The sequence below is a fragment of the Erigeron canadensis genome, chromosome 5 (assembly GCF_010389155.1).
Source record: "Erigeron canadensis isolate Cc75 chromosome 5, C_canadensis_v1, whole genome shotgun sequence".
Taxonomy (NCBI): Eukaryota; Viridiplantae; Streptophyta; class Magnoliopsida; order Asterales; family Asteraceae; genus Erigeron; species Erigeron canadensis.
Window position 1 is genome coordinate 23,062,863 of NC_057765.1, and position 14,415 is coordinate 23,077,277.

At 33.9% G+C, this 14,415-nt stretch overlaps 1 protein-coding gene across 1 annotated transcript; it reads left to right on the top strand.

Annotated features, from left to right (window-relative positions):
* Positions 1-4,801: 4,801 nt before the first annotated feature.
* On the top strand, positions 4,802-11,254 carry LOC122601358 (putative transcription elongation factor SPT5 homolog 1). The gene is made up of 21 exons (XM_043774124.1): positions 4,802-5,036; positions 5,732-5,988; positions 6,076-6,222; positions 6,652-6,813; positions 6,885-6,968; positions 7,226-7,296; positions 7,391-7,745; positions 7,843-7,998; positions 8,087-8,184; positions 8,261-8,309; positions 8,386-8,538; positions 8,622-8,765; positions 8,886-8,970; positions 9,080-9,241; positions 9,325-9,370; positions 9,453-9,550; positions 9,640-9,718; positions 10,266-10,372; positions 10,457-10,582; positions 10,745-10,845; positions 10,951-11,254. Exons 1-21 carry the CDS (start codon positions 4,802-4,804, stop codon positions 11,200-11,202), a joined length of 2,967 nt encoding a protein of 988 aa, XP_043630059.1. The 3' UTR covers positions 11,203-11,254.
* Positions 11,255-14,415: the final 3,161 nt, after the last annotated feature.

Genomic DNA, 14,415 nt, shown 5'->3' on the forward strand with positions numbered 1-14,415 from the left:
TCCCTTAAGTTCCGAAAATTAAAATTTCGGAGGGATTTTTACCATAGCAATTTAATGGAAATAAAAAATTTCCAAGTTGACCTGGACCCCGCCAGGGGCTGCCACCCCTTGGACCCCGCTCCCAGGGGCGCTGCCCCCGGACCCCCGTACCTTAGCCCCTAAGGTCATAATAAATTCAAATAGGCATACACTCCGCACCACCAATCCTATATGATGTATTATTATGACGTTATTGATCAAACAAGTTAACCCAATTACACTAAAATATCCAACACAATGTGCGCATCAGTTAGAGTCATCTATCTGGGTATGGACAGGTAGTAAAGACACCACCTTCTCGGTTAGTAATGTCAAAGATTTTCTGAGAAAAAGGAACGATCAAGAAGAGAATCTCGTGTTTAAATGGTCAAGATGGGTGACGAGGAGGTGCAACATTTTTATGTGGAGGGTGTCATTGAATAGAGTACTGACTTTGGTTGCCTTGAGAACTAGGAACTGCAACTTTGGCAGTGTGGTTTGTAGTATGTGCCAAGAAGGTGAGGAAACACCATTGACCATATTTTATGCTCATGTGAAATCACCTTGAATATAGGGTACAAAGTTGGTATATGGTGCAAGGTTAACCCAATTTTTCTTTTTTCGGTTAAAGATTTATTCTCAATTGAAACACATATGGGGTTAGGAAAAAAAAGGGAAAAAGGTGTTTAAAGGTGTGGTCTTTGTAGCATGTTGGTGTATTTGGAAGGCTGAGGAATGAATTGATATTGGAAACAAGAATGTTGATGTGGAGAAGGTCATTCAAGAGATTAAGACTATGAGTTATTCATGGTACAAAAATCGATCGAGGCATTGCTTGATTAGTTGGCAAGATTGGATTCTCTTTAATATATAATTGTAATTATTAGTGTTTGTATACATGTCACTCCACGATTTGTGATAATTGGCGACTTGTGAATAAAAGTTACTTTAAAAAAAAAAAAAAAAAGTTAGGGTCATCTATCGCCCCAACGGTTGCCGCTCAAAACCAACGCCACAATTGGTTGTGTATCAGCTTGATCCTTCGGTTTAATGCCGACCTTGTGATAAGGCTAAGTGGTCTCGCATTTTAGTTTTTTTTTTTTTTTTACAATTATTCCTCTTATCTTTAAAAACCATAAGAGATATGTTTAGTTCTTTCTTGATAAGCCCGCACAATGCTCCTGCGATTGGAGGCGGTGGATATGGTGGTGACGGCGACAAGTGGTGTAGGTTATTGAGGTAAAGGTCATTGATGTAAAAAGGGTAGTATAGATTGATAGATATTGTAAATTATTTTACTAAAAGTATTTTTGTAAAACCATGTTTGTTAGGTGTTAGGTTTGTTGATACGGAGGCAATTTAGGTAGAAGACGTCGAGGATGGTAATTAGGGATATTTTCTTCTTAAATGTCGATACTACATACTTAATCGAGTTCTTTATTACTGTAGGATACAATTGAATCACTCCTTAGGGATATTTTCTTCTTAAATGTCGATACTACATAGTTAATCGAGTTCTTTATTAATGTAGGATACAATTGAATCACTCCTATAAATGGGGTTTTATAAATTTTGTCCTCATTTTATTTGTTACATTATTTCAATTATTAAAATGCAGTAATACATAAATAAATTTATTTTTATTAACTTAATAGTAAGATCAACTTGTATTCTATCGCATATTTGAACATATAGTTACTTAATTAATTGACATGTTGACGTGTATCGTCATCATCATGAGTTAACTTACATAAATACCGACTAATTAAAGGGGAAGAATGATATTGCTACAACAATATTTAGTCATCTACAACAACAACTATATACAGTTGTACATTATATAATATAATTTGTACTAATGTTGTAATTGTATAATATAATTTGTACTAATGTTGTAAACGACTAATAATTTTATTGTAAAAATATCACTACCCCTAATCAGAAAAATGAAATTTATAGTGAATTTTTTTAATATAATCTCATTATTTGAACCCTTAAACTTTTTTAGTTATCTGAACCTTAAACTTTTACCATTTCAACTAACTACAAAATGTCAAAAGTACAACTCTAAATGTTATTGGATGCACGCAATGATGACTTAAGGTTTTTAGAAATCTCAAACGAGATCAATTTTAGGGGTCTAATTCATTATCATATAAATTAAAACAAAAATAAAAATTTTAACAAAGTAGCTCGATATTTGTTATTAAACTATTAGTAATAAAAAAGCTGAAGATGTTGATCCAAAATCAAAGGATTGTTACTGCAATGCAAATTATATAATGGTATTTAGTCTAAAATCCAAACATTAGGTCTAATATATAAAATATTAAGATCTTAAAATTTTGGAAGCCTAAAACAATCGCTTAGTCTCTTAATACTGTTGAGCCACCTTTAAATGCACGAAAACCATTTTAAAGATTAGAAAGCATTACAAAAGTAAGCGTTTGGTTTTAATTTTTTCAATTTGATTTTTTTTCCCTTTCTCAAAGTTACAAAGTAAAGTCAACTTTTTGTTTTAAAGAAAAAATCTCAATTATCAATGGCATTGGTTTAATTGCAACAAAAATCAATAATAGAATATTATTTTTGAGGGTTTTCATATTGGGATAATGACCTGTGGATGTAGCGAACTATGACAAAATGTCTATGTTATGTATTGATCTAATCGAGGGTCTATGTTATGTAACGAACTTACCAAAACTGTCTAAGTGATGCATGTTACCGGGTAATCTACAGGTAGCCGGTTACCATTCATTTTTTTAAGGGATAATGACCTGTGGACGTAGTGAACTATGACAAAATATCTATGTTATGTATTGATTTAATCGGGGGTCTATGTTATGTAACGAACTTACCAAAACTGTCTAAGGGATGCATGTTACAGGCTAAAGCCGGTCATCAATTTTTTTCCCTTTATTTTTTAATCTTAATAATTAATTAATTTATTTAACATATATAATTAAGTATAAGTTATGGAAACATATATGTATATAAATTCTGTAATTATATAAAAACTATAAACACCATCATATCTTCTGGCCGCCACCTAACTCCCCTTTTTTCCGATCAACCCTAACACAATCATATACCAAAAAATCAAAGATCTCAAAAATTAAAATCACATTTGAAGATTACGATCCCTTATAAGGTCAAGAACCTGAAACCAATCATTACATATATTCTCAAACATATACACATTGACACACACAAATCTAAGGGTACATATATACAACCCACACAAACAAACAATGAGAGACTAGGGGACGTATTCTTACATGGCTTCTTGAAGCATAACTTAGACTTGAAATGAGAAATAATAACTAACTGCTAGATTTTAGTTAAAGCAACAAAACAACAAACTTAGAAGAACGCGTTACAAGCCTAAAGCTGAAAAGATCAAATCCCCCTTGACCTCGGAATTCATCATTTTTCTTTTCGGAATATTAATAAATAACTAAATGGAAACAAGAAAATATCAGTTCTCACATACTCGGGAGGAGTTGGAAACAATAAATTACATGCATCACTTACACAGTTTTGGTAAGTTCATTACATAACATAGACCCCCGATTAGATCAACACATAACATAGATATTTTGTCATAGTTCACTACATTCACAGGTCATTATCTCTTTGGATGGTAACTGGCTACCTGTAGATTACCTGGTAATATACATCACTTAGACAGTTTTGGTAAGTTCGTTACATAACATAGACCCCCGATTAGATCAATACATAACATAGACATTTTGTCATAGTTCACTACATCCACATGTCATTATCCCTTTCAAATTTGTATTTAAGGACTTTGTATGATACGAGATATACAAAAACCCAAGATGACCATACATGTAAATGGACATTGAAAATAGCACGTGGAAATAGCAGGGTCCCTGAGATAAAAGAAAAACTCGTGATGTCTAAGTAACCCAGTATGAAGAATACTTTTTCAGAAAAACAATTTTTTTTTTTTTTTTTTAAAAGTAAACTTTATTCATGACATCACCAACCCACAAAATTATGGAGTAGCCAACATATACAAGTAACTAATTACAATTGTACATTGAAGGATAACAAATCGTTCCAACTAATACAACACAAAGTCGATCTATTCTTAAACCACAAATAGCTTATCGTCTTTATTTCAGAAAAATAACTCATCTTCTTAAAACTTTCAAATCTTGACATGTAAATTCTACTAATTTTTTTACTTAATATAATTTCTTAATTTTACCACATATCATGTTCTTGTGATTAAAATTTTTTATAAGATAATTCGTTAGGAGAATATATCCACTTACCTATTTACTTATTTAACACTTTCCTTTTTCTAGTTAATTAACAAAACATAGAACATGGTTTTTGAAACATGCTAATCTTTGAGGACTCGAAGTACGTATCTTTACAACTATTATTTTTTAATACAAAAACACCACGATGGATGTTACGCTAAAGAAATGGAATGAAAACGACTAAAGATTATGAATCCAAAAAGATCGAGTAAATCAGTGACCTGCTGCCACGTGGAGCACATCTGAGATAATCATAACAGGACACCGCCAAATGGGAAAAGCCAAACAAACAAACAACTGTTATTTATATTACTGGGCTTGTTTGGGCCAAATTATATTGGGCTTCTTTTTTCGGATAAAGCCCGAATTAAAAGGAAAAAGTGAAATTACAATTTACACCCTGATGACCACCGACTCTATCCCTATATATATAGGGTTCCAATACCTCAAAAATTCTTAGTAAAAATAACCGAATTGAAAAAATAACAATGGCGGGAAACAAATATGATGACGATGAGGATCGCAGCAGGCGTAAGAGAAGTAGAGCGTTGGCTTTTATCGACTACGCTGCCGAAGAAGGCAGCGACGATGAAGAAGAATACGAGGATGAGAATGTTCGCAGAGTTAAGAAACCGTCAAAAAAGAAGAAGAAGAAGCCAAAGAATGAATCTGAGGATGATGAATCTGACGATGAAGAGAATTCTCAGGATGAAAACGATGACGGTAATATTTAGGTTTTTTTATTTTATTTCTGCTGCTGTATTGTTAATATTTGTTATATATATATCGGTAGATATGTGTATATATATATATATTAACGAATGCTAGGATTTTGATATTTCTCGTTAGGCAGTAAAATAACTATATTATTCGCCTCGATGCCACCATTAACTGCCTACTCCGATTTCCCAGTATATAATATGATTCTGGATAGACTTTATTATTTATAGTTACTGCAAATATATTGATGGTTACATTGAACATAGAATATACTAAAATAAATACATATTGAAGTTAAACTTATGATTTTAGAAGTTGAAACGTGGGTTGTTTCTATTGGTATTGAATTAGGATTTCACATCAAATGCTGGTGCATTGTTAATATTAGTTATAAATAATTATGAACATTATCTTTCTGGTGCGTTCTTTTTTTTATATATATTTAGGATGCTCTTATGTGTTCGTAATGTGTTTGTTCATGATCAATACGAATGAATAAGCATGAAAACAAACTAATTTTCCAAATTAATGACGAATATGAACACAATATATGTTTGGCTATATATATATAAATATTCGTGAACTGCTTGGTAGAAGAGTGTTCAATCTTGTGTCAAAAGCCCTAATTATAATTAATTTTTACCTAATACGTTGTATATCTATTCATGTTGGTGATGAGGTTTACGGCATATTTTTAGGTTTCATTGTCCATGATAGTGTTGATCCAAATGATGAAGAGGACGCAAGAGAGATGTATCATCGTCCTCTGCTACCAAATGAAGATGACCAGGAAGATCCTGCAGATATTCAGAGAAGACTTAAGGAGAAGTACGGTGATGCAGTATATTATGATGACGATGATGATTATGATGATGATGATGATGCGACAGAGGTTGAACAGCAAGCTCTCTTGCCATCTGTTCGTGATCCAAAGTTGTGGATGGTCAAATGTGCGGTATGCTGTATAAAAACTCATCTCTGTTATTGATCATAATGCTGTCTTTATACGGACTAATTCATTCGTTTGCTATTCGTGTGCTAGATTGGTCACGAGAGAGAGGTGGCCACTTGCTTAATGAAGAAATGCATTGATTCAGGTTCCGAGATGCAAATTAAATCTGCTATTGCACTTGACTATTTGAAGAACTATATCTATATTGAAGCTGATAAAGTAGCCCATGTCAAAGAGGTATGTTTCTACATCTAATTGATATGGGTATCCAAAATAATACGAAACTGGAAACTATATAACTTATTTAGGTTTGGTTATTGACTCATTGTTCCTGTTATAAATGACGGCTTTTAAATTTGTTTACTCTATGTTTATAAATGGGGCTATCGTAGTTGATGCGAAATTGGTTGTTGGAATTTCTAGATTCCAAGTGCTTTAATACACAACTTATCAAAAAATTTAAATTTATTGGATAACTGAACCAAAATACTGCAGTTCAGCATTTTACCCGGTTTAGCTTCAAGAAAACAGCAACATTGATATATCCAGTTAGTGTCAGTTAACCAGTACATCCATGGAAATTGTGGATACCTATTGTTTAGGTTTACTAATAAGAAGTATAAGCGAATCCAAATATGATACTTCTGCGTTTCTGTGATTTGTCAGGCTTGCAAGGGTATGCGTAGTATATATCCCGGTGGTAAGATTTTGCTCGTCCCTATAAAGGAAATGACTGATGTTCTATCAGCCGAGAGCAAAACTGTTGATCTTCCCAGGGACACGTGGGTCAGAATGACGGCCGGGACTTACAAAGGGGACCTTGCACGGGTAAAATTTCTCCTTTCTTCACCATGGATTAGTAATGCCACCATATAAAATCCACACTTCTTTTCTTGTAGGTTGTCGAGGCAGATAACATGAGACGGAAAGTTACAGTGAAATTAATACCAAGGATTGACTTACAAGCCTTGGTAAACAGATTGGTATGTCTTATAGGCCCTTAATTGTTGTATCTACATTGTAGTTCTGTATCTATTTAATACTTGGCGTTGTTAGTATGTGAGTCTTCGTCTATTTTATAACAAGTTATCAGCACTTCACAAATATAACTTGTTGCAAATTCTCGACAATGATACACCCAAGTTACTCTGTGTAAAGTTTGTACTGTTGATGCGAATATATAGTAAATTTGAGGTTAAGTTGTTATGAGCTGTTGATTGTGATTTTGCCTCCATTACAGGATGGTAGGGAAGCTCCAAAAATGAAGATATTTACACCTCCACCGCGCTTTATTAATTTCGATGAAGCAAGGTCTGTTTATATTGTATCTGCTAGTTGGATTTTTTTGTTCTTTTTCAACATCTCTGATCTCTGTATATATTTTTTCCACTTACTCTATGCACAGAGCAATGCATATTCCCGTTGAGCATAGGTGGGTTCAAAGGACTGGTGATTATTTTGAAATTATAAATGGCATGAAGTTCAAAGATGGATTATTGTATAAAACTGTGTCCATTAAATCGATAAGCACTCAGAGTATACAACCAAGTTTGGATGAACTTGAAAAGTTTCGGCAGCCTGACGAGGATGGGGATGGTGATGTTAGCTGGTCAACACTCTTAACTAAAAGACAGAAAGGACATTTTATGAAGGGTGATCGAGTTATTGTTATAAAGGGGGAACTGAAAAAATTGAAAGGATGGGTGGAGAAAGTCGAAGAAGGGACTGTTCATATAAAATCGGATGAGGATGGTCTTCCAGTAAGAAAATTGTATTCAGTTGTGTTCTTGATTTTGAACAGAGCATTTGTTGTTAATTATTGCTACTGAGTTTATTCACATTTCCTCCATCTTTCAGAAAACTCTCTCTGTAAGTGAAAGAGAGCTCTGCAAGTACTTTGAGGTAGGGAATCATGTAAAAGTTGTTTCTGGTGCCCAAAAAGGTGTGACTGGAATGGTAGTAACAGTTGAAGGTCATTTGGTTAATATAGTGTCCAATACCACCAAGGAAGTTGTAAGTAACACGGATTTCATCTACAATACGGATATTTTCTTTTTAATGGTAGAAGCACTATATGTTACTGACTATTTCGCTACTCCAGCTACGAGTGTTCTCTGACTATGTTGTCGAGAGTTCTGAAATAACATCTGGTGTCACTAAAGTTGGGGAATTTGAGCTCCATGATCTTGTCCAACTGGAGTAAGCCTTTTTATCCAAAGCCTGCAGATTCGTTTACTAAGTTCTGTATCTTATGTTTTTTGTTTATTCTGTGCAGTAACGTCAACTTTGGAGTAATCATAAGAGTAGACAGTGAAGCTTTTCAGGTAATCAGGATGATTTTAGATCATTGGGTTCGTCATAGTAAAGATTTGTAATTTCTAATGTGTTTTTTCCTTGCAGGTTCTGAAGGGTGCTGTGGATAGAGCATATGTACAAATTGTTAGGTTAAGAGACATTAAATACAAAATTGATAGGAAAATGTCCGCTCATGACCATTATAAGAACACGGTATCAGTGAAAGATGTAGTTAAGGTTCTGGAAGGTCCATGTAAGGTGGGTTTTTCTTTCTTTCTGTTCAAATAATCTGTTTCATCTACTTGGATGATATCTGTTTTCTTATATATATATATATATAGGGGAAACAAGGTCTTGTCGAACACATATATAAAGGAATGCTATTTATATATGATCGTCACCATCTGGAGCATGCTGGATTTATTTGTGCTAAGGCCCAATCATGCGTTTTAGTTGGTGGTTCCCGAGCCAATGGTGATAGAAATGTATGGATGATCTGATTATAAGTGCTGTATTTTCTACTTATTGCGTTATATATCCATTGCTTGGTTGGTTACTTATTCAACGTCCCTGTGCAAATGAATTTCATCTTTTGACTTGTGTAGGGCAATCTGTTGACTTCAAGGCCTGCTCATCTTAGCACTCCGACTCATTTTCCTAATTATCCAGGAAGAGGAGGTCCACCACTACGTATGTTCTGCATCACTGTACACACACACAAGTTCCACACTTGTATTGACCAATGATATGCTCTCACAGAAAGTAGTATTCCCATTAATCAGTTTGTTGATTATTGTAGCTGGTGGGAGGCACAGAGGTGGTGGAAGAGGGAAAGATTCACTAGTTGGCACAACCATCAAAATTCGGATGGGTGCCTACAAAGGATACAAGGGGCGGGTTCTCGATGTCAGTGGAACATCTGTTCAGGTTGAATTGGAGTCACAAATGAAAGTTGTTAGAGGTGAGTTTTTTCTCCATCCCATAAATTTCCGAGTTGCTTACTGTTTGTCACTTCGCGCTTTATATGTCCTTGTCTTTTTGCAGTTGAACGCAATCAAATTTATGATGTGAAAGCTACTACCCCGTACGGGTATATATCAACATGCCCTTTCTATTTTTCCTTCTAATTCTGAAAATAATCTAATTTCTCACTGTTTTATAATTTTAACCAGTGAAACACATAGGTATGGGTATGATGGAAGTGAGACACCTATGCATCCTTCACGAACCCCACTTCATCCGTACATGACCCCTATGAGAGATCCCGGAGGTTGGGGTTTTTACAACTTATATAATAATTTATGTCGACGGATGGCATTTTTTCTGTTCGAGTTTTGATGTATTGTAATGTTTTTGCAGCGACACCTATTCACAATGGCATGAGGACACCTATGCGTGACAGGGCATGGAATCCATATGCACCAATGAGTCCTTCAAGGTCTGTTTACAGTTGGATTTTGTAAAAATATCTCAAATAGCCAATCATTATATACAGTTTGGCTTGAGGAGGTAATTTTAGCCATCAGTGGATTAATTCGGATTATGTTTTGTATTGAAAGGTCCAAATAGATAAAGTATAACCACCTAAAATCTCCTAAATCATTAAATTCTGAAAGCGGATTATTATTTGAAATAGTTTTGTAATCATACACTTCTAATATATATATATATATATTCGTTGTATATAACAAGAATGATAAATCATCGTCAAAAACAGTTGTATCTTACCCTAAGCTCATCTGTTTGACACATATGAAAATACTCTTGTCGATCACTTTAGCCAAGCTACACGTTACACTCATTTTGTCAACTTTAGTGACATGCCTTTTTACTTTTCTTGAGTGTCCTGGGCTAATAATTATATGACCTTGTTTAACTTGATTGAAACGAATGTTGACATTTTGTTTATACTTCGTGTCTGGTTTATATATAAGTCACTGGTAGTAGTTATACCTGGTTAATATGTTTTATGGTTATGTTTATAGGGACTCTTGGGAAGAAGGAAACCCTGGTTCTTGGGGAACTAGTCCTCATTCAAGAGCATATGAAGCACCGACTCCTGGCACACCGAGGGATACTACCTCTGCCTATGGTAACCAAGGCATTCCCTCTTAATAATGTATCTCGTTGATTTGATATGGAAATTTTTTAGTTTAACCAATATACGTTTCTACAGCTAATGCTCCAAGCCCTTACTTACCATCAACGCCTGGTCGACAGCTGCCCATGACACCTGGTACTCCCCGTGACCAACCAATGACTCCTGGAGGTGGCAGTTTGGACATGATGTCGCCTGCAGTAGGTGGGTTTCAGCCTTCTAACGTATTGAGAATTCCTGAAAATTGCTATCAATACACAACTTAGAACATGTCAATACAAAAGAGTTATGACAGTTCGGACTTTTACATGACGGCCCCATATTACTTGTCGAAAACAGTATTGGTGATTATGGTAGTTTTTGTAGGTCGACATATAGATGGATCTTTGTTCCTGCCAGACATATTGGTAAACGTTCGCAGACCAGCTAAAGATGCTGTCATTGGTGTCATCCGAGAAGTGCTTCTGGTATATATAGTTTCTTAACCTATCTGTTTACTAGAGAAGAACTGCAGGGTTTAGTTACCTTTTCAGCTTGGACATTTAGGTATAACATTTATTTTTGTTTTTTAGGACGGTGTGTGTCGAGTAGCTCTTGGTTCAACTGGATATGGTAATGTTATCACTGCTATGCCCAACGAGATTGAGGTGCTAGTGCCAAGGAGATTAGACAAAGTTAAGATAATAAATGGAGCTGGTCGCGGGTCCACTGGGAAACTGATTGGTATTGATGGCACCGAAGGAATCGTTAAAATGGATGACAGTCATGACCCTATAAATCCTAAAATATTAGATATGGATATTTTAGCCAAGTTAGCAACATAAGTTGTGATATCGTTTTAACCTGGGTACATACAATTATTTTAACTTTGTCTTGAGCTTCAGTGAATGGTTCATAAGTTTGATAATCTTGTTATCTGCAAGATAGACATGTTCTTCAATTCACGGTATGCTAGATAAGATGAATAGACTAATTAATTGATAAATATGATTTTTAGTTATAATTTTGTAATTATTTTTTCTTCAAAATTAATGAAGTCTTGGTGATCAGTATTAATCCACAGTTTGACTAACGAATTCAAGTCAAACAATAAATTCTAGTTGTATGGTAACTGGTAAGTATGTTGGTGACAAGGATTATTTGCTTGCTTACCGAAATTTGGATTTTCGGATCATGGATGTCTTTGGGTTTGGAATAAGTTATAACATCTTACATGATTACAATAATCGAGCTAGATCGTAGTACAATCGTGGGACAAGGTTTAAGATCGCAAGGTCAATTTTAGAATTCTAAGATCGATTAATTATGATTTGATCTTACAATTAAAAATGATATATCTTTCTAAAGATCTTTCTAATAATCCTTCCAATATCAGAACCATGTGTCAAGTGTATTTCACTAGTTTTACTTCTTAATCTTATCTTTTTCATTTTATCAAATGTTACAATCTTATTTTAGTTGGATTTATAAAAAAAAAAAAATTTATCAGGATTAATCATTTTCCTTACCTTATATGTCCAAGTAAAAACATAAATGAAGCATATCATTCCTAAGTTATTCAATAGTGACAAGATAAACATTGTAAACCCTGAATGACACAATATTTTCATAAAAGCAAGTGTTAGCTAATAAAATTAGCTAAGTAAGATACACACATTATAAAACGTTCTTCATTTTACTTTCATAATACTTCGTCATATTTTACTTATCAAAACATGATCACATTACACTTCATTCACAATTATCATAGATTAACCCATACTTCCCTTTTTCCACATTGCATTACATTTCATTTCATATCAACATATACATCATATTATCATATACCCACATCTTAATGAGTATCTTATATCATATCAACATAGACTTACCACTTAAACGTAACTTCATATCATATCTTGGCATATCACGCATAAACTTGTCACACGTATTCATATTAGCACATATTATCACGTCACATGGTGGTCTCACAACGTAAAGCACATATACTTCTTCCACACATATCTTATTATCATCTTATGGAGAATACTTACAACCCATTAAACACTTCAAGCACGTCAAAAGACATATAAAACATATCTTAAACAAATTAACACATCAATCATTAAGGCACTAAAGCTTTACACGTATAACACATTAAACACATATAGTCATTAAATTATTTAAAGGCTTAATAGACACGTATTGTTGACTTAACGACTCAAGTCAACCGTTTAATAAAAAGTTCGGGATGTTACAACAAACATCTTAGTATCTTACAAAATTCAAACTCCAAAATTCAAACTCCCAGCTGATGGACATGCCCATCATATATAAACTACTCAATACACAACACATATTACATACCTAACTTCTACCCATCACTATCCTAGTATAGTATCGCCTCATCAGATAAGACCACAACTCAAAAGTCACAAATACCTACAATTCATACATGTTAAGGTACATAACATATAGACACAAGTTGAGCATCTACATCTGCCTCGCACTATTTGATCACTGATCACGACATCAATTCCTAAAACCGGTAATGATAACACCTGCATATAACTTCAATATAACACAATGTACATCATGTACCATTTCGGAAAGATATTGAAGCTAAATAATGAAATAGCTAATACAAAAAAACAGTAGTCTACAAGAAGATAAAATAAGAACACCATGTATATCATGTACCATTTCATGAAGATCAATCAGGGCCCAACCATTTTGGAAAATCCCTGTTTTTCATAAGAAAGTTGAAAATTAGTGATCATCAAAATCCCTCCTAGTCCTAGACACCTAATTTAAGACCAATGATTGCAGAAATGAAATTAAGTTTAAAAAAATCAATCGTATTTTTTTACCTTCAAATATAGTTAATAGGTTGAAAACTAATAAAATATTGCTAATCATTAAGGAATTAAATCAGAACGTAGTAATGAAAAAAACTTACAGCATGAATACATTTTGAGGCAAAGCAAAAGCTTCTGCTACAGTTTGGGGTTATTTCTCCATATTTTTATTTGGACCACACCTATTAAACTTATACCAGAAACCGCATTGCGATTAGCATTTGAGATTATGACTGGTTCCTATTCCCAGTTCCAATACCTTTGCAGCCTTCCTAATCAATCAGGTTCAAAATAAATAAACAAATTAAAAACATGGGCCAGAATTATATCAAAGCTCAATAAAATATATTGTTGTGGCTAACCTTGCAACCATCATCAAAGATGCCAAAAATGCATCCGAAGAAGCGAGCACACAAATGCTTTAAGCATAAAATTGTTGGCCAGATATGAGAATAATACATAATGTCAAGTCATCAACGACATCTTTCAATAAATAACCGAAGATAATAGTAATTGCAAAATGGATATTGCAATTTTCACAATAAGAAACTACCCATAATAACCATCTACGTTATGCAAAAACAAATTTCAATTAGACTAACTACAAGGTTCGTTTTATTTAATCATATATACCTAGAGCCAATATATAACCTACTTTAGTTCACGTATATACCTAGGCCCTTATACTCTCCATGCCTAGTATTTCTATAATAACATATTTGATTTTCAAAATTTAACTAGAGTATGGGACGATAAACAAAAATGCCCCATCTAAGGCCCTATTGGTCGATACAAACAAAGGCCTGCAATAACAATAATTACCTGGACAAGTGGAGCGCAACGGAATGATTATTACTTGGTGTTTTGGGTGTCTCTAAATGCAATAACAAAGGGATTGAGATCATCTACAACCGCAACAAAGGCCGACAACAACAATAGCATTTGATCAGTACATACAGCTCACGGACGCACAAAATAGCAGGGTTTAAAATATAAACATTTTCAAATCAAACGCTCAACGACACCAACAAACTACAAATCATATGTACCTGCAGCAGTTCTAAACATCACTATAAGCAACATCACAATAAGCTGTATAACTTTAAAACACTACAAACAATACACATGTTAAATTTTCACGTCTCCTTTTAAGCAAATTATTAATAATGATTTTAACTTGAAACACTTTGAGTACATAAA